The 21,517-nt window shown below is 36.9% G+C and overlaps 1 protein-coding gene across 5 annotated transcripts in view; it reads left to right on the top strand.

The window, feature by feature from the left end:
- LOC114143617 (protein diaphanous homolog 3-like) overlaps positions 1 to 21,517 on the top strand; it is a 164,028-nt gene that overhangs the window by 86,223 nt on the left and 56,288 nt on the right. For all 5 annotated transcript variants that reach the window (XM_028015837.1, XM_028015838.1, XM_028015839.1 and 2 more), the window contains 3 exons: positions 1,303 to 1,427; positions 5,472 to 5,636; positions 12,736 to 12,871. In XM_028015837.1, the coding sequence (XP_027871638.1) occupies positions 1,303 to 1,427; positions 5,472 to 5,636; positions 12,736 to 12,871 (426 nt within the window). The remainder of the gene's footprint in view (positions 1 to 1,302; positions 1,428 to 5,471; positions 5,637 to 12,735; positions 12,872 to 21,517) is intronic.

Genomic DNA, 21,517 nt, shown 5'->3' with positions numbered 1-21,517 from the left:
CAAAGTATCTCTAGAAATCAATCTTCTCTTTTATAGGGGAAAAGTAATCATAAAACCATCGCAGGCTTGCTGAACTGGTGTAATAAGAAGAATGTACTTTAGGTTACAGGTTCTATTGTTCTGTTAAGCCTAGAAAAAGTCAAATTCTCTCCAGCACAAACAAAATATTGCTGAGGTATTTTGAATGGCTCCTCACAGGATAAAAACATGCTCCAAAACACAGAAAAAAAATTACATTTTTGTTGTTTTTTTTTTAAACCAAGAAATGGTCCAGTCAAATTGTTGCTTAGACTGAAAACAACAGAATAAAGTACATTACAGAGGAGGGGAGTGTGCAAATAATTTGGCAAGTACATGTGTGGTATGATGTATTCACTGCTTTAAATTTAGTTTCCTCTACTCTCTAATCCTGTTGTTTCCGCTTTGTCATTTTCTCAGTTATAAATGACAGAAATCCCCACCTGCTCTTATCCCTGTGCCATCTAGAAACGTAAATGTGTTTGTGTTTATTTAGATTCTCGCCATTACCCACAGTGAAAAGACTAAATCAACTCTCGTCATCAAAATGTAAAGAATTTTTTTTTCAACATCAGCTATTGCAGGCCTCTGTGTTTTTTTTTAAAACATCTAGCACAGTGGGTTTTCCTCTCTAAAGGGGGTTTATGTCACAAAGTCAAAGAGAAGCTAAGCTACTCTCTTTTTTTTCTTTTTTCGTAAAGCGTTTATTAGGATCAAGGGAAATGTGAAACTACTTAAGATTAAGCAGCTTATGTTTTTTTTTTGTGAAGCAGAGTTTAATCAGGGTAATTTAAGCCACATGCTGTATTCACTCACAAGCAAACGTGTCAGCCATGACCAAGGTAACAGAAAGTTAGATTCAGCCTTCTCCTGTCCTCTCCTGGTGTAAAATCCATAAACCTGTTGGTAGAAGCACATTCAAAGAATGAAAGACCTTGAAGCCTAATCATAATTTTCTTTTCAATACAGAAAGGGCATTCCAATTTTAGACAACCATGAGATGCACATAATTAAAAAAGGGCTTTATACATGCTCTTATTTTCTGATGTATGTATTTTATTTATTCCCTCAACAATTCTGGCACCGAGTGAACTCGTAATAATCATGTTTTGTATGTGAGGCGGCTTTCTCATTCATTTTCTGTTATTTTTTTGTTTTCCCCCAGTCTTTTCTATTGTCCTGTTTTGCTTGCTTGTGTCTCCTCACATTATATCACGTTTGTTTTTGGTCCACCACCATAAATGTGCGTGTTTGTGGCTGAAAATATGTGCTTGTGTCTTTTAGTCTCTGCAGAGAATCTGGAAAAGAGCCTCAGGCAGATGGAGAGGCAGCTGCTGCAGCTCGAGAGAGACCTGGAGACTTTTTCCTCCACCGATGACCCTAACGACATGTTTCTCACCAAAATGACTATATCCTTTTTTCACATTTATGCATATGCTTCATTGCTTGAGGGCAGTATACAATGTGTTAAATGCAAAAATAAGTAAATAAATAAAATGATAAATGAGGTCAAAAGAATATTGCTAAGATGCAATAAATTGGACTTACTCCAAGTTTCCACCATCACATCCTTTGAATATTTAGTATAGTTTGTGTAGATTCTATTGGGGGGAAAAAGATAGGAAGATAAGAATGTGCTGCGTCCTCAGCCTTGGTCACACTTGGTTTCCATTTCATTATCAATGATGATGTGCACAAGTAATGAGTACATCCCATTCCGCAGTCAACTCACTATTCCAGCCTCTCCCTCAGCTTCTTTCCTTTTTTCCGAAGGGTTCTTAAGAGTGAATGCAACTTCAAACAAAAGGCAAAGGGTTGGAGGAGAAGATATGGTGCTCCACTTTTTTAAACTCTGGAAGTGACAGTAGACGCTGTTTATCCCTAAGGAGCAGTACTGTATTATGCTATTGAATTGACATTTAATTATCCAGAAACAAAAGTGCTAATGCATGAACAGAGTCAACACATTTCCGCTGCCCATTCGGGATACCTCAGTCCACTGCTGACAGCTGGTGTGCATTTGACAGCAGAATAAATTATTCATTGTCTTCTGAGAAGGTTCTACAGGATCAGGCTGACAGGTACGACTCAGGCCAGGTGTGTTCAATAATACACTCTGTTCCTTGGCCCCTTCATGTAGTTTTGATCAACAGCCTTGGGGCTGGGGCACTGATGACTTGTCCTGAAGTAGTTAGCAGAGAACTTGAGAGCAACTTAGACAAAATGAATTTCAAGCAACTATCACTGTTGTATTTTTGTACTTGCATGGTGTGTGGAGGGGCTTTAAGGTGAAGTATTATGTATTTTTCAGGTACATTGTGCTATAAAATAGCAAGTAACTATATTACCTCCAGTTATGATAATACAGTGTGTATCACAAATACACACAGCATTTAAAATAAATTATAAATTAAATTAAAGAAATTTGACTTCACAACTTGTTGCCTTGTAATTGGCCTATGTCTCTTCAAGAAGTTCCTGCTTTTTCCGAGATGCAGCACGTCATCACAACAATGCATCTCCATTATGCCGTTTACAACCGTTTTTAGAAGCATTGGATTGAGAAGTAGTTTGAATGATAACCTGAGCAATACATATATTTTCTATTTTTTATTTATTTATTTTATTTCTTCATTTTGGTATCCCTAAATGATATCTAGTGCGGGGCAGAGTTGGGGTAACCTGGCAATAGTCATTTTTATTAAAAGCTATCAGAATTTATGTCTGCAGTTTCCCACAAGCCACATTGACGCAATCAATGGAAGACGGTGCTCTGCTTGGATGAGACCAAAACTGAGGTATTTAGTATTTATGCAGGACAGAATGTGAGACGTATAACTAACTCTGCACATCATCCTAAACTCAGCATCCCTGGAAGGGTCAGGTTGGGATGCTTTGCTCAGTGAGGACAGGGTAGTTGGTCAGATCTGATGGGCTGTACTAAATACATGACAGTCCTGGAAGAAAACCTGATCCTGTAAAAAGTTAAGAGTGGGGTCTAGATTAAACTTTCAGAATATCAAATATAACTTTAAACAGTCAGGCCTTAAATGGAGTGATTTAAATCAAATCACATTATGTGTTGTGTGGTTCAGTTAAAGTCCAGTCCTATGTAAGTCCACCTGAAAATATGTGGCAAGAACACTGAACTTGTTGTTAAAAGATGCTTTTTATCTAATTGGAGAGAGAGTATAAATTGTAGACTGAGGGTGCCCGTGGCTGATTTTTCAGATTTTTCTTTGTTTAAAAAAAAAAGGAATAAAGGAAACCATGTGTCATTTCCCTTTCTCTTTAATATTATTATTCATTTCATGTCGTATGTACAGTACGTTTCACATGAAGTACAAAGAGGTTGTAACATGGCATATAAAAATAATAATTTTATTGAACATTAGCCAGATACTGTTATACAGTATTGATTTAAAGCTTCAAGTACAAGTCTCTCAATTATCTAGAAATAATTTATATTTTTACCTCTTTCTTTTACTCACATTATCCAAAGGTCAGTCATTTTTGTGCAATGATGCTCTTTAAAGTATGCTCCATCTTGTGATCATTACTGAATGTCTGTCAGTTTTCAGTGAAAGCAAATAATGTTTTTCAATTCATCTTGAGGACGTTTTTGTTATTGTTCAGAGTGAGCCTCTTAAAAAATATTCTTTCTAAGATGTGTGACAGATGATCCTGCCACCAGTGTGGTTTGAAGAAAATTCTCAGAATTATGAGTAGTATTTCTGAGAATTACTACTTTTTGTCTACTCTTTAGTACATCTTTGTCGGGCCAAACATGAGAGGCTGCAGGATGTCTCAGGTGAAAATTTCCTTTTCACTTTTCGCCCCTCTTAAGTACACAGATACTGGGTCATCAGGGCTGGTGTTGCACATCTGAATCTGAGCTCAGGCTTGTAAAGGTGGCAGATCAGATCATGACAAAAACAGAACGGGGATGGAGAAATGGAAACTGAAGAATGATGGAACCGGGTGGGTGGGGGGGTAAGTGGAAAATCTCGAGGGAAAGAAGGCCTTGAAATTGAGTTGCGGAGAGCTGCGGGTTTCTCTCGAACAGGAAAGAAGTCAGGAGATGGGGGAACAAAAAGAGGACAGATATTACACTCCACAACACTCATCACCCTCAACTCTTAGCTTTTTTTCCCCTCTCTTTTCTTCTTCTTCCTACTGACCTCCCTAATTCCTTAAATTTCCTCACATTCTGGCTTGGAAACATATTACTGACAAGTCGGTCTGGGCGGAGAGCCTATCGAACAGCATTTATCCAGCTGTGAATAGGTAGTCTCATCGTCAGCCAGATTCAGCTGGAGCCAAACCTCAAATAGGTCCATCAATTGAGCTATAATGAAGGTGCAAAATCAGCCAGAATGCTGCCCACACACACTTGTATGACACCACACTCACAGTCCTGCTTCTTATCTGCCATTAGATGACAGTGGTAGCCATTACGTTGTTGATTGCCTATTCAGGATGTTTCAAGGAAACATAATCTGAAATGTTCAAAAATATGAAACTGATGGCGATGTGGATTTATTTATTTTTTTTGTAACGCTGCAGAAGTTTTGACTTTCAGCTCACAATGGTAAGCATGTGAAAATGATAGACAGGAATATGCATTTCAGAAATTATTTTAGAGGTGTGCATGGAGTCAGACTTTCCTCCACAGTACTGCATGCCCTGATGGTTGGCACGGTGCTTTTCAGCGCTTTCGCTCCCACACTGACACCTCTACGGCACACGTTGACAGAGCTATTACAATATTTGTCTCCTTCTGCACACAAACACGCCAAAGAATAAGAAGCTATCCTTTTCCTTGCCTCACCTGGGTGAATTTGTGAAGATGTTTCAGTCAGATCCTGCAAGCGACTTAAAGCCATTGGAGGCTGCTGTAGTTATTAGACTTTTCTTTAATAAGGGATCATTTCACTGCTTTAAAATCACTTTGAGATGCAAAGACATATTGGTGCTTAAAAGTTTTACATAGACAGTGTGAGCACATGTTGCAGCTTTTGGGTGGGCTTCAAAATGACACCCTCATGAAAGTGAGAATTACATAAATATTACATTCTATAAAATCAGTGCTCAATGCAGCAAAACTGAGAATTTCAGTGTTTTCTGCATATTTGACCGTGCTTCCTTTTTCTTAGCTTGAGTTTATGTTAGCGGTTATGTGTGTGAGATATATTAAGACACTTGCCAGAAGCTGAACATTGATGGTGTAGGCTGCAGGGGTGCGAACACACTGTGAAAGCAACCTGACAGACTGTATCCGAGCCACTAATGGCAACATCACAGTTTACATCTGACTGATTTCCTCACATTCCAAAAAACCGCAGCGAATGTTTTCGTCTTTGCTGTCCACCTACAGAATCCTCTGATCAGCATTGGATGAATGCCCTAATATGTGATGGATGTCTTGTTGACCTTGACATACACCCCATTACAGCTTCAGCAAAGTGGCTCAGGAGCAGTATGGAAAGCTGGCGATCATGCACAGCAATATGGAGACCATGTATCAGAACCTGCTGGAGTACTTTGCTGTTGATCCCAAGAAGACGTCTGTGGAGGAGTTGTTCACCGACCTCAGCAACTTCCGTTCCATGTTCACAGTAAGTATGCTAAATCAAACACTGGAACAGTCCTTTGCATTTAGCTCCCCACTCCTTTTTTGTAATGTTTATGAAAGCCTTTGACAAAACAGTTCTTTACTCTAAAACAATTTACTCAGTCAGTACATAACGGTGGCTCACTTTCTTTATTTTGATTGTGGCTTAAGTTGTTTCCACATTTTACTGAATTGTCCTGCTTGCATATGGGCACCAAACAATCCTAATCTTCAGCAGTATTGCGATAGATATGAAAAAAATCTGCTGTTGCACTGTAATTATAAAAATGGGACACAAACAACTTCTTGTACGATTCCATAACCTTAATATTCTAATATGCAGTGTTGAGCAGAACAATGTGAGCAATGCTTTGTTCACTCTCAACCAGGCATTTATATTATTGCTCTGCTCCTTAGACTTATTTATGTGGTGCTGCTTTGAGGTCTGAATTTGTGCTGACCCACTGTGTTAAATCAGGGGGATTAGTAGCATAGGTCACTGAACATGACATAAATTAGTAGCTAATTAAGCGACTAAAGTTCTTGCACTGCCCCAAACTTAACATTTACCCTAAAGACACTAATGGATTCCATGCCCTTTTTATACCGCAGAAATGTTTTTTTTTTTTTCTTTTAGTTGAGTCTTATTATCCAAATTTTGGAAAATTCATGTACTCCCTTGGGCCAGAACATAAGCCCTCTGACTCCTCCTTTAGAGTTGTCACAATAAATTGTATATACTTTGCTCAAGTGAACGTGCAATAGAGAATTCATTCCCTTTTTTAGTTTCAACATTGTAAAAATAGAACATCAAAAACTAGCCCTAATTTCTTCAGACATTTTAAGAGGCAATTATGTATAGACACATTGATTTATTTCCACAGCCTTAGATCATTTTTATGCTTGAAAAATTCACAGTTGAATGTTAATGTTAACAATACAAATGTGTTGATGTTTAGTTTTTTAAAAATACTTGCATAGGTTAGTTTGGTGTAGATTTGAATTAACAACATATAAATAAATTAACAACCAAGACCTATGCATTCACAATGTACAGTTTTTATCAGCTAATTAACTGTAGAAAATTAAACCAGTTCTTTGGCTATGGTTTCAGCCATTTAGTGCCATCTCTTGGCATTGTGTCCTGCTTTAGCTTTTATGCTCTGACCAAACATAACGGTTAATGACTCTGCTTGTGAAAGGTGAACAAGCCAAGTGTTATAAAGACCTGCATTATAAGATCAACACTCCCAAGGTAGCTATTTATTTCCCTGTGATAGGTCAAGGCACAAGCAGCTTACACCCTCAGCATTTCGTACAAATTGTCACATCACACAGACATGTCTTGGGAAATGCCATGGCCAGGTCAGCGAACACAGGCATACAGTAAATCTCCGCATCGTAACCTCTCGGTCAAACCTGTGTCAGCATATACCCCACTGTGCCAAGGCCCATGCTAATAGCTTTGTGCTGTCTCCAGTCTTATCCCCAAAGCAAACTGAGCCCTTGAATGTGTGTATTAAATTCGTAAAGCATGCATGCTTGTATAGTTTGTTAGTGTGTGGATGTTGTTTCATTTGGGCCGGTTTTATAGGAAGAGCTGCTCAGTTTGGTTTTATTTGCACACGAAGCTCAAAGACATACACATACTTGTGCACGCATGCAGCAAGTGCAGTCACCCGTAGGAAGAAGACCCAGGGCGAGGCCCGCACATCTGACAGAAATCCAATTGAGCGTATCTAATAGTGGACATCCAGGAGAGGAAGATGGTGAAGCAGACTTGCAGTGATGAAGAAAAGCAGAGGGCAGTTATCTTAGTGAGCTAGTTATTTTTTTTTCTTTCTTTCTTTCATTTAAATAATATATATTGAAAATATAACAGAATGTATATAATGTGGTAGCATTCATTTTATGTTCATAAAAGAATGTCTTGACAAAAGAGAGATTAATGAATTTGAAGTCAGAAAATAAATGTTTCCTGGATTTCTTCATGAAAATTACAAAATGCACTAAAAGTCTCAAAATATTGATGAATGCAAATTAAGTAAGCAGATTTGACAGAAGCTTGGAGAACATGATGAGGATGTCTTGGTCAAAAATGACCAGTGACCAATACAGAATGACATTAAATAATAAGTGCAAAATTGTACTGAGTGTTTTAACTTGGGTCCTTTTTCCCACTAGCTCAAAGTGTAACAAAATCGAAGTTGGTTCAGACAATGCAGTTAATGATGCATCCTAAATCTAATTTAGTGAAAGTCCTGCTGCTGTGAGACTACTGTGGTTCTAAAGCACAAATAAGGACAGGGACACCTCCACCTTGTAATGCAGGAAGGTTTTACCACATGGCTGCATTCAGTTTGAACACCTGATTACTCTGCTCTGCTTTATGATGCCTGGCGTGTGCGGCTCAGCTATTCAGACCTCCACCTTTTTGACACTGAGAGCAGAGATGAGAAAGACTGATGCAACTTGATTGCCATATATTTATTGTCCTCACATCTGCACATTGTCATTGGCTGTTGACTACAGATCTCTTGTCTAAAGGTTGTAACCCTAAAAGGCAATATGCACAACAACATAAGATACTAGGCAGAGGGCAAGAGGGCAAACATTTACCAAAGTACACCAACACACTCTCATTCTGCTTATAAAAGGTGATAAAAAAAACTGTATTTACAAGCGTTGAGAAGAAAAAAGAAATCACATTTTTTTCTCAACAGTATTGGACTAAAATGATGAATGGCAGATGATTTCAGAACTTTGGATAGTTATATCATCAAGTAACCCATGTCAACTTAAGCAATTTATGTGCTTGGCCATTGTATGAAATAATAGTCTTTGAGCATCACATAATGAGAACCACTCACTTACAAAAAGATGTGGGTATGTGAAGGATGAAATGGAAAATGCAGTGTGTTCCAAAAAGAATTTAACTTTAACAACTCAAACTTTTTGCATTAAATAATTTTCCAGTTGCTCATCTTCGAAGCTGCTCACAAAATGAAGATGAACATTCAACCTTTAGTGTAGTACAAAACCCTGGGTCTAATCATTGGGTGCTATCTATCTAGTTAAAGGACAGAGACAAGTTGAAGGATTAGGATACACATTGTACCAATGAATCATTTTTCTTAATAAGTGATGATGTGTAAAATCTTTGACAAAATCGTTTGAATAAGGGTTCTGTTTCTCTGTTTAAGGTCATAATTCTTTAGAAGGTGGGGAGCACTAAAGCACTGAAACATTTTCAGAACTAGCAAGCATGTGTAGGTGTGAGCTGGTCCTAATTGTTACTGAAAATCTATTCAGTATTAAATGACTCCTCTGTCACCCTCTCTTAGTGTTTGCCTCCGCTTTACTGTACCAAATCAGATTCTCGTTTATTGCAAAGTTCTCTTGTGAAGAAATTGTTGCCATGAACAACCAATAGTCATTCCATCATTTCAGAGGAAAATTTATGACACAGAGGCCTTCATTTAAAAATAGTTAAAAAGAGTGCTGTGAATAGCTTCAATCACAGTAATGTGGCATTCATCTTCCTCATGTCCTTTGAGCTGTACTACCTTCCTTTCAAATTGGAGACTGTCATTTGTATTTTCAAACCTCTTCTGCAAACTGTACTGAGAACGTAACTTATTTTATTTTTGTAAGTGTGTAAACATTTTAGGTCAAAATCTAAATTCTAAAATTTACTAAACTCCTTGACCTCAATATGGGAAATTGTTAGAACTACTATCTTCGTACATGGATAAGTTTCCAAAATTTTTGTTCATAAACCCTTTTAGGACCCATCAGTTTAGAAAAGTAGTAATTTGAATAAAGCAGAGCTAATCAGAGGGTCAGATAGTCGTGACCAGGTAGCCAGAAGCTCAAGTTATATAATACCCTTTAGCATGATGCTGCCACAACCGTACTCTTTTACTGAAACCAAATCGAGGTTTCCCTCAGAAAACTTGCTAAGGCCGGTGGTTGGGTGATGGGGCAGTTATTCATCAAGCCATCTGTCATGTTTTTGAGTTAAAAAATGTTGAAAGTTGACAGGAAATTTGAAAATATCACTTGATATTTATGCGTTATTGAAAGATTGGAAGATTAACACCTGAACACCAACTGTAAAGTCTTAAAAAAATGCAAACATTTTAAAAAGACTTAAATAAATAAGCAATGCTTAGCCTGGTGGGGGCACAAATGAAGCCTGGTGGCCCGCCAGGCTTATAAAACACTGGGGGAAACCCTGTAAACAAAGATCTGTTCCTCAACCGTAGATGGGTCAGATTCCAGGTAGATGTTGGCTTCCTACAGTGGTGCTATCATGTGCCAGATTATTTTTTAGCAAAACACTGAACTCCTCAGTTTCTCTGATACGCTTATCAGTATGTGACAGTGTTCCCCGGCTGCAAGTTGCTTTAAATAAAATGGTATAATAAATCTAATTAGCAGTAATGTTTGTGATGCTGATAACCATGCTCATTACTGTTAAGTTAAACACAGTCTTTGTAGCATGCTGATATTAAGACTCATTCCCACATGACTTGTGGTTTAATAGAAGCTTGTATGTCATTATACCTTATTTAAACTGTCAGGTTTAATGATAGGAACGTTTTAGGACCCTGATTACACACTTTGTCTTAAACTATTATGATTCTTCAAGTTTGGAATTGCATAAAAAAAAAAATCAAATTTTTGACTGTTCCACAAAGTGATGAATAGCTCTGCACCAAATTCTTTATTTCTTTATTTACCTAAGCCCCAGCTTTCTGCCAAGTTGTTTCCAATTCTCTATGGTATTTTTTTCCCTTTCTGTGCTCTTGATGATAAATAGCAGAGAGCACCTATATTCATCTTTAACTTTACCTTTAGCAGAGAGACAGGGAGCACAGTGCTTTTAGGTCAATCTGCTGATAAAACAACCTACAGTTAACATGTAAAGGAGGCCAAATTGTGTAGATATTTAATAGTATGCATTACGCAATAGTTGATTTACTCACCTCAGCTTTAGAAAACACAGTTTTGAAGTACAGATTAAGAGCGATAATTTGAAAGGTTTATATGTTTGTCTTGTTCAGGTTGCAATTTCTCTGCAAGTGGTTTGTTGACGTTATACTGATCACGCTGAACTGTTTTTGAATTCGAGTTGACTGTGCCATTTCTAACAGTGGTCACTTTGATGCAGTCATATTGTCAGCTGGCATCAATAAACAACTATCCCTTTTTAATGTGCCACTTGAGTTTTTCTGTATACTACAGTAGAGCGTTAAGCATGTGTTTCTTTTTTTTTTACTGCACATCCTTTTATGTAGTCTTAGCATCATTATTATTCTTTCTTATTCGTGCCACTCACGATGGGCTGTGTAACTACAGCAGGAGGGGCGATTCAGGGGGAGAAGTCGGATGTTAGATGAAAACCCAGACCTCCTCGCTTTCAGTGACAGGCTATTGATCAGGATGGCAGTCTGGCCACCACTCTATTAAATCATATGCAGTATATCTCTTGCTGGGGGATTATTGAGCTATTGACATTGTAGAAATTTAACAATAGAGATTACAGAGCCCGTTTCCTCTTTGGTTTGATGTATGGAGGTTATCTTCTGTATCATTCTACTTGGACAGGTTGGATTTAGAAGTGCTTGTGTACCATGTCTTGCATTATTTTGCAATGTCATTTTACTTTACACTCACACAAAGGCCTCCAGCTACCAGCAACTGAATGCATATTTACTACAAAACAAATTTTCTTTTTTTTGAAATACTATTCTGTAGTATACTACTATGTAGGACTTCAAGCTTCAGCTATTTAAAAAAAGAAAAATCAAAACCATTTTGTTCCAATGTAATTGAGATTTAGATCTGTCAAAGGCTAGACATGCTATGCATAATTTGTCAAATTAGAATAATAGTTTAGGTAAAACTAAACAAGTACAAAAATGTTAATGATATTCATACAGGTCGGTTAATAGTTCATTAAACTTACAATTAAAGAGCTAAATATATAAATCAATAACTAAAACTTTAAATTGTTTAAAGTGCCTGTTGATTAAAATTGTTTATAAAGTCAGTGATTAAATTGTCTGACTAAATATTTCAATATTAATTTATTATTTTGATATGTGCTGTGCTACAGCCAACAATGAAGTGATTGAAACTGTCACTAGAGACCAACTGCAGACCTGCCACCTCGCCTGTATAGCAGTTTTGTCTCTTCGCTCACTAACTTTGATGGGGAAGGCAGACCAATAATATAATTCAATGCACAACAACTTATAAAAACAAACATAATTATATATGCTTTTATTTAATTTCTACATGTTATTGAGATATGTATATTGTACAATTTGAAAAAGTTCATAATTATACAATAATTTGTTTAATATATGCTTCTATAAATGTATATAACTAAATATTTAACAACTTATTTATTGAATAGAGGTACTGTCTGACATTGTTGGTGTTTTATTATTGGCACTAATTTCTTGGTTGCAGAAAATACTCAGAGGGGTTTTACACTCACACAACCTTAACAGTATAAAGTGTTTACATTTGCTGCACAGTTGTAGTTACACTTTTGAAAGTTGCTTCTCACTTTATCAGCATTGCAATTACAAGTTCCCACATTAGCAACCAGGTGAGGATGAACATGTTGTTAATCTCTAGACTTAGGAACAACAATTTGTTCAGCAATTTATTTTAAACCGTTAGCCTATAAGTGAATACCAGGAAGGATGTTGTTGCCCCTAAAAATAAGGGTTGGAGAGAACAATGTTGAAATGTAGCTGTGAGATTCTTTTGCATAACAGGATCAGTTGTTTTGTCTATAAAAGGAGCCAGAGGCAAACTGCAGGATTATTATTCCAGCAGTCCTATGACTCTCTAGCGTCTGGAGCCTCTGTTGTGAAGCCATTTTATGTCTGCCAAGACCACAGTGACAGTTCACCTTAGAAGCGTCATCTGACTTTAATAGTGCCTGATAAAGACGTCTGTGTGGTTTGACAGCTGCCTTTGCCTTTGACAGGGCCTACACTACTGTAATTAACCCAACTTAGCAGTCTGTCATGTTTTCTCTTTCTCCATCTTTTCATCACTTTTTTCCCCTTCCTTTACAGCAAGCACTGAAGGAGAACTATAGGCAGAGGGAGTTGGAGGAGAAGCAGAGGAGAGCACGGGCCGCAAAGGAGAAGGCTGAGCGTGAAAAGCAGGAGAGACAGCAGAAGAAGAGGAGGTTACTGGAAGTCAATGCAGGTAAAGACTGTTCAATTTACTTTGCCTGTCAACTCCTCGCAAAGATAAGGCTTTTACAGAGAGCTGTGTGCCAAATCAATCTTGTTGCAAATGGTGTTAGAGATCATTCAAATACAATGACTCTCATTTATCAAACAAACAAACATGTCTCATTTTAATGGATTACAGGAGACATATGTTTTCTCGCAATGCACTGTTTATCTTCTGAAGTACAAAAAGCCACATCTGTAGAAAATAAATGTGTGTGTAATTTGATTGATTGCACATAATTGTAAGTAGACATTTTTGCTACTTGTGTCGTTAAGGCCAGCCGCACTTTGCAGGCTGGTACAGATTAACCCATTCACACATTTTATACAGTGAAGGTCAAACCACTGACCTTCCAGTTGGTGGAAAACGTACTTCATCTTCTGAGCTATAAACAGTCCATGAGGTAAAATTACACATTAAAATGAAGAAATTTGAGTATAATCACACTGTCCTCATCTTTTAAATAACAAAATTCTGATCTAATAATTTTATCAAAGTGTGTTTACAAGACATGAAGAGAACAAGTTTTTAGATGCCAGGCACAGTCAGTCTGTCGCTGTCTGTTATACAATCATGATCCAAGGATCCTCTATGGTGGTATTGGGTTTATAATTCTGTTTATGATTCAATAAAAAAGATCTTTTGAAGAAATTATTGTGAAGCTACAACTCAGTAATAACCCTAAACAACCATTTGTAAGATTTATAATTTCGCAGCACAGCAATATTTAATATGCAGTTCTTTGTACCTTACACAATCCTGTTCTTGCTCTTTGTGACACTTTGGTTTAGATAATCAAATTTCAATGTCCTCTCTATTAAACCCATATGTGTATTTGACAACATTCTTCACTAACATTCTGTTTCACTAACTCACAACATGAATTATGCTAAGAGATCTAAAAGCAACATGTCTCAAGTTAAAGAGTTTTGAAAACAAAAAAAGAGTCAAAGTCATTGGCATTCAAAAGTCCAAAAAACATAACAACCCATTTAAGTGTAATATTTAAAATCCATTCTTTATTACTACAGTAATGTTGAAGTCTCTAATGCAGCTGTGAAGAGTAATCAATCATTCAAAATCTGGACAAAAGCAACAAACTTTGCAGCTTTTTCCCCCCACATAAAGAAATAGCAGATTTAATCTTTAACAATTTCAGACTGAAAGCAAAGCAAGCTTGGCTGCTCATTCTGAGAAAAAGTAAAAACAGGCAAACTGAAAAGCAAGTCATGACTCAAGATTTGAGTCAAATACACACCGCTATAACCAAATTCAAAATACACAGATGCTAAACCATGACAGCACACTTAAAACAGCTGATTCTGTTTAATAGTGCATTTATAAGCTAAATAAATCCAAACATTGGGCGAACATTAAAGGTTACAAGTCATCCATTGAAAGAAGATGCACACATTGCATATTATTAGGTCTAAAAGAAATAAATTCTGATGGGAAGCTCTGTTCTGATGGGAAGAAAAGGGTAGAGTGCCTTCTCCGGGTCAGGGGGGGTGTCCTGCCCCAAGTGGAGGAGTTTAAGTATCTCGGGATCTTGTTCACGAATGGGGGAAGAAGGGAGCGGGAGATTGACAGGCGGATTGGCGCAGCGTCTGCTGTCAAGCGGGCGCTGTACCGGTCCGTCGTGGTGAAGAGAGAGCTGAGCCAAAAAGCGAAGCTCTCGATTTACCGGTCGATCTACGTTCCCACCCTCATCTATGGTCATGAGCTTTGGGTCATGACCGAAAGAACGAGATCGCGGATACAAGCGGCCGAAATGGGTTTCCTCCGTAGGGTGGCTGGGCTCTCCCTTAGAGATAGGGTGAGAAGCTCAGCCATCCGGGAGGGACTCAGAGTAGAGCCGCTGCTCCTTCACATCGAGAGGAGCCAGTTGAGGTGGCTTGGGCATCTGGTCAGGATGCCTCCTGGACGCCTCCCTGGTGAGGTGTTCCGGGCACGTCCCACCGGGAGGAGGCCCCGGGGAAGACCCAGGACACGCTGGAGGGACTATGTCTCTCGGCTGGCCTGGGAACGCCTCGGGATTCCCCCGGAGGAGCTGGAAGAAGTGGCTGGGGAGAGGGAAGTCTGGGCCTCCCTTCTGAAGCTGCTACCCCCGCGACCCGACCTCGAATAAGCGGAAGAAGATGGATGGATGGATGGATGGGAAGCTTTGTTAAATTATCCACATGTATAGATTTGTCACATATGTTTCAGAAAAATCTTGATGGAGGCTGGAAGCATTGCAAAGAGAAGAGTAACAGCTGTAGGAAAAAACACAAAGCAACAAAAACAAACACACACACAAAAGAAAAAAAATCTAACGGTGGGAACCTTTTCATGATTGGTAGCTTATCAAGTGTAGTGGTTTAAAACAATTGTGCAAAGAAATGTAGGTCAGAATTTCTCCATGGCAATGTAAAAGATTTTGCTAGTGATTGCAGGCACTTCATGACTGTTGTTGCCACCAATTACTTTTTCACACAGGGTGAATTTGATTTTGATAGCCTTTTTCCTGAAATAAAAATAATTCAAACAGCTCTTTTGTGTGAATATGTAGGAGAACAAATACTTTTTCACAGCATCAAATATCTGCTTGTGAAAGTTGGGTTTCAGTCAGTATTAGTGCTGTTATGTTGCCAAAATAACAATGAATGATATTTTTGTAAAGGTATTTTATTGACCAACAGAATTTTGATTTCCCTAGTAAAGAGGTTTGACACAAAATGCAGCAAAATGGCAATAACTTGACCATGGGAGGTGGCATGTGGTGAAATGACACTTGTTTTATGATAATCTTAATTTTACATTTCAAGATTATAACACAAAACTGCAGAACGATAAATTTACTGAACACCCCACCTTTCTTTCAGGAAGATTTTCTCTAGCTTTTGGCCGAGAATTTGCATCTACCTACTAGTTGTTTTTTGCTCTGTTTTGCTTTGGAGTGCCAGAAGCTAGTTTGATGCCAAAGTCAAGGCTGGCAGAGCAGTTGTATCAGGCAGAGAGGCCTGAACGAGTATTTAAGGTTGAAAATATTCTATGCCAGTCAATTTAGCACTCCTGTGGAAGTTAGAGAACAGGCCAAAGTACTGTTGTGGCCATCCAGTCAAAATCTTGGCATTTTATTGTACCATTCAAGTCCTACAGCAGTCATTTAGTCAGTATCTCTTGATTTTTATGTCAATTTCTTATCTTTATATAAACGATGCACAAACTTTATAAGCACCAACTTCTGCATTTTGGTCAAACCTTTTGATTTGTATACTTTGTGAATCATCAGAAAGTGTAACATCACTTATTAATCGTATAATTGCAACTTTTCTTTTATCTGAAAATGAAAAGTTTTAATAATTACTGTCTCATTTTTTCAGTAAATCAACAATATTTTGGAGAAGCTAGTTTAAGCAGATACACAAGATAAAATATTTTTTTGCATATGTTAGGCTATATTTACTGTTTGGCAGCTAAAAAAATTAATTCAGCAATTAGACAATTTAATATTCTTTGGATATGTCTTTTAAAAATCCTAAAGCTGGGCGTGCTGTGGTGGCGTAGTGGTTAGTGCGACCCACGTTTGGAAGCCTTGAGTTCTTGACACGGCTGTCGCGGGTTTGACTCCCGGACCCGACGACATTAACCACATGTCTTTCCCCTTTTTCTTCCCCCTTTCCTGTCAGCCTACTTTCATATAAGGGACACTAGTGCCCACAAAAGACCCCCTGGAGGGGTAAAAACAAAAAAATAAAACAAAAAAAGTCCTAAAGCTGCTGTTGATCAGGTATAGACTTAAGAAAAGTTTTTTTGTGTAAAACTTGGTTATCACTGGCACAGTTTTTATTTTTTTGACGAGGTGTATTTTTTATTATGGAAGTGTATGCACATTTATATCTGCCAACTTTGAATTATTACATTCTTAGAATGTTGTACTCTATTTGGTTAATTATTAGAATTGAATGTTATATTTTTTCGTTGCATTTAATTTGATGATGCACTATGATAAAAGCTATTATAAACCTCCAGAGGCTGTGTTAAATTTTTTTCAAATTTTGGTTTGTCATTCCGTTGTGTTTTTTGATGTGCAAAATTAAAACAAACATATTCTTTTATAATTAAGAAATATATTGAAGAATAAATTAGTGTACATTAACTGTACATTTTCCATGTCTAACATGGTGATGTTCTTTATTTTGACTTAAGGCTTTGATGGTTTTTCATATTTAAGAACACAATTACCTTCAGTTTTTGGAAGGAATTTTATTGAACAGTTTATATAAACATTTTTCTGACCGTGTGCAAAATGCAGCATGTTTGATGTAAAAAGACCCTAACATAAAGCACACACGTAAGAAAAGACCCTGTTTTCAAGTGCCTTAGTCAGAATCCTGACCTTCATCCAACTGAGTTACTATGGCATAACCTTAGGTGGGCTATTTGACATTATCAAGGCGTCCCAGAAATACAAGTAAAAAGAAACAGCTTTAAGGAAAGAATGGTCCATAAGTCATCTTTATTGTTGTGAAAATTCCAAAAGCAGCTATAGAAAAGTGCTTCTGAAGGTTGTTTCTGAAATATGCATCTCTATGAATTACTAAACTCAGTATGTCACCTGTTTTTCTGCCTCTTTTGTGAGTGAAGTTTGCTTATAAAAGAAAGCAATATCCAAATAAATTATTTGTGTATTATTTGTTCAGCCAGTTTGTGTAAGACTCAAGTCAGCCTGCATTGTGTGGATAATCAAATCCAAAATCATGGCAACTGCAAAAACTCAAAACTCTTGCTCCTGTGGGCCACTATGTATTGTGTTTGAACTATACTTTGATTTCTACTGACTGATTATTAGTGCTTTCAAGTTGTCAGCTTGAGGTATTGCCTGTGAGGTTAATTATACACCTTAACTTAACATTTAAGGCATATGAAATAATGGGTATCTAAGATTTTCAGTGGGGGTTTTTTTTGTTACATTTTCACATATAAATGTTGCATGACTTGGGTCGACCTCAAATCACTCAGATTTGACTGTTGTATGTCGGAGGAGCGATGAGGACTTTTGATTAGATAACTTTGCTTGAAGCATGCAATCAAAATGCATCCAGTGAATGCAGATGTAACAATCATTTATTATTTATAGTGGTTATATGCTGAAAAATTCTCTGATGATTTTGTAAGCTATTTGAAATCTATGAAGTTGTAGCCAAATACCCAGAGAAACCCCCCTTTAATCTTAAGACCAGAATCCAAATTACCATGAAAAATATGATGATATACCAAGCTTTTCAAGCTGTCTTAATATTTTTGGTGAACCATAGTTAGATAAACTGCTTTGTTCTGGAAATACCCAGTGTAAAATTAGGCTGTTAAAGTCAGCATTTTGTAATTATATTTACCATCACAAATTGTTTCTTCATCAAATAACCTCTTTGTTATTTAACAAATAACAGAGTGTTTACTGTCAACCACAATAATAATCTGGTTTAAGCATTTTAAACCAATAAAATAGACCAAACCACAAGGGAATTTATTCTTTATTAGCAGTGTCAAATTGTGTTTTATTACAAATTTTTTCATTCAAAAGTAAGATTTCATAACATTTTTTACCTCACTGACTGTTATTAAATTAGGCAAAACCTTTCCTGTTTCAAATCAGTTAAACATATCAGTTATTCGTATATTGTAAATGTTAGCATGGGAAGCAAAGTTGTTAAAGATGTTTCAGAAGATTACAGATGTTGCGGCCTTCTAGATTCTAAAACCAAACATTTCCAACAAAGGCCGTGGGGTGGTAACAGGTGGTTTGATTTTTCCATGCACTTCAGACTTGATTGTTTGAAAAAAATATGTGTGCTTTACTTGTAAAAATATCGACAAAATAATTACTAAAAATCTTTTACAATTTAGTTGAAAACAAAAGCTAATGTAATCTGACATTTCAAGTTCAAAAGGTGTTAAAAAAAAAAAGATTTACAAAAACCTCCCATCATCACACCGGACATTTACCAATAATAGACTTCCACCAAGCGCCCGGTGTGTTCTTAATTACTTAAATCAATAGGAGGGTCTAATAATTACCAAAGTAATCTAAACAATTACAAATATAAAAATTAACTACAGATTTTGGTTCTAAACTAACTTAAATATAAATTTAACTGTCCAAAGGACAAAACTAAATTGTTAGAAATTACAATTCACAAAATTTTGCGTAAATGGCCACGACAACAGATATGTTGTTAGTATTTGACAGACGTTTCTTCTATAAGTGAGTCTATATGACTTAAGTCAGACATTTTGTATATTTCTCCGCAAGCTTCTCACAATAGTTTGGCGGAAATTTGGCCCATTGTACCTGATTGAAGTAGCGTAATCATTAGTCACGTAGGTGAGGACACACTTACCAGCTTTAAGTACCATCCTCATAAGGTCTTTTGCTGTTGTCCTGGGGTTGATTTGCATATTTCACACCAAAGCATGTTCGTCTAGACTGGTATTTATACTGTTTGAACAGACAAACAGGGCAACTTCAGACATTGAGAAACTATATTGAGGGAGAAACCAAACCTTTTTGTGTTCCACAGCTAAAAATGCCTAAAAATAAATCCACAGCTGTCTCCTTTTAACATGAAGGTTAATTAGAAACTTACAAAGTCACGACATTATCATATGACCTTTCCCTGTTTTAGTGCGTGTAAACTGAATGTGAAGAAATTCTCTAAAATATTATTTTGCTCATAGGTTTGGCATGGAAGATAATTTTTTAAATCATAACTGACATAGTAACATACAAAATGTGATTCTGATTTAGTGTTAAACAGGAAATGAATGGTTGTTTCTATATACAATGTATGAAAATATGTGGTTCTGAGTGTGTTCCATATGCACATATGTACAGATACATATGCATACAAGGGCAGATTGGATGAACTAAATTTGTGATTGAGAGTTGGCTCTACACTGTCAACCTAGGACAGGATTTACTTAGTCCCTCTCATACACACTCCCTCCGTCTGTCTCTCAGCCTATTTATTAACTAAAGAGCTTTCTCTTTGTTTGTCGGGAAGGATTGTCCTCAATGGAGATTTTCTATGTAATCATCTGATTATCCATCAATTCCCTAAAAAGCCTCCGAGAGGCTCTGTATCCACATTATGCTGAAGGGTACTACAATGAGAGACAAGAAAGGAAAGGGGAGGGGTTTCAGGAGGAAATGATCAAAATGGATTTTTGCTTCCTTACCTGCGACAAGTATCTGCATTTATTTTGGTTTTAGTTTTGCCTGCTTATGCATTCTTGAAATGTGAGACCATTCCCGCTTCATTCTCATTTTCCACCACCTTTTACCTGCCAGTCTGGGCTTCTACATACACTATAATGCGCCGCCTGGATTTTCCATCAGTGTGTTCAGGCAACTTGAGAGAGAGGGAGCGTCAGCTTGTGTGCATTTGCATAGAGCCCTATGGAGATTGAAATTCAGATTGAATAGGTGTTTTTTCCTCCTCCTCAAGCTGTGCCTGGCTTGTGTATGACAAATCTGTTGCATTAACTCCCAGGGTAGGCCAGGAGCAGAACTGTTTGTGGAGCGACAAATTACACATCAGAGCTTTATTTAACATTCTCTACATGGCTACAAGTGATGAACTATTAAGATGTCAAATAGAAGAACACCACGACATGCAACAATGCATGCAAGGATGCTAAAAATATTCGAGGAGCATGAGAAAAATGAGAGAAAGGAAAGGTCCATTCAAGAAGCAACATCTGTGATACTTTCGGAAGAGTAAGGTATAGGCTTATGCATTCATGTGTGAAATGAAAAAAAAATGACAAGGTATTAAATGGCAGCTTTGAAATTAAGAACAAGATAACAAGAGTCTGTCAACAGATGAGATTTATTAAATGTCTTTCTTCGTTTTAATCCAGAATGTACTTACGTCTGTTTTTCTCTCAGAAAGTAACCCTTCTAGTAACAAGCCATGTAATTAAAAACAAAACTGACTAAATCTTCCAGTTAAATAAAATCCAAATACTTTAGTCAAACACTGCAAAGCCACTTGTTTTGTTTTCCTTCAAAATGTGTGAGAAATGTTTGAAGCTTTTCCAGCTTTCTAGGACATTTACAGATTGTAAACAATTGAATGATTTCTTCTCATTTACATTTCACAAGTCATTTTCATTCAGTCTGACTAAATTAGAAATGCCACATTTTCCAACATGGTTCTTTTTACCCCATTATCAAACCAGTTATTTTAACCTTATATGTTTTCAGATGCTAATGCAGTCTAATACACCATAAAAGTAAAATAAATAAATAATTGAATTGGATATAAAGTTAATGAAAATAATAGAGAACCTTTCATCAATATTGGACAGACTACGTTAATATTATTTGGCCTAGGGTCAGATTTTTAATTTTATTTTACCAACAGGAGTTAACGCAAGACAGTTGCTTCATCATTTAAGCTACAATAATATTCTAACAGCTCGTCGCCTAATATACTTTTGTAGCTTTAGCATTTTCTTTCTAAATGTGGAAGATATATGAGATGAGAGGGAGCTTCATTTGTCAATAAACTGTTTTGCTCCTTCTGTAAATGTGCAGTGTTTTGATATGACTTGTTGACAGTTTAGCCC

The sequence above is a fragment of the Xiphophorus couchianus genome, chromosome 4, assembly GCF_001444195.1.
Source record: "Xiphophorus couchianus chromosome 4, X_couchianus-1.0, whole genome shotgun sequence".
NCBI lineage: Eukaryota > Metazoa > Chordata > Actinopteri > Cyprinodontiformes > Poeciliidae > Xiphophorus > Xiphophorus couchianus.
The sequence above is the reverse complement of the archived record's forward strand: the minus strand, read 5'-3'. Positions and strand labels throughout refer to the sequence as shown.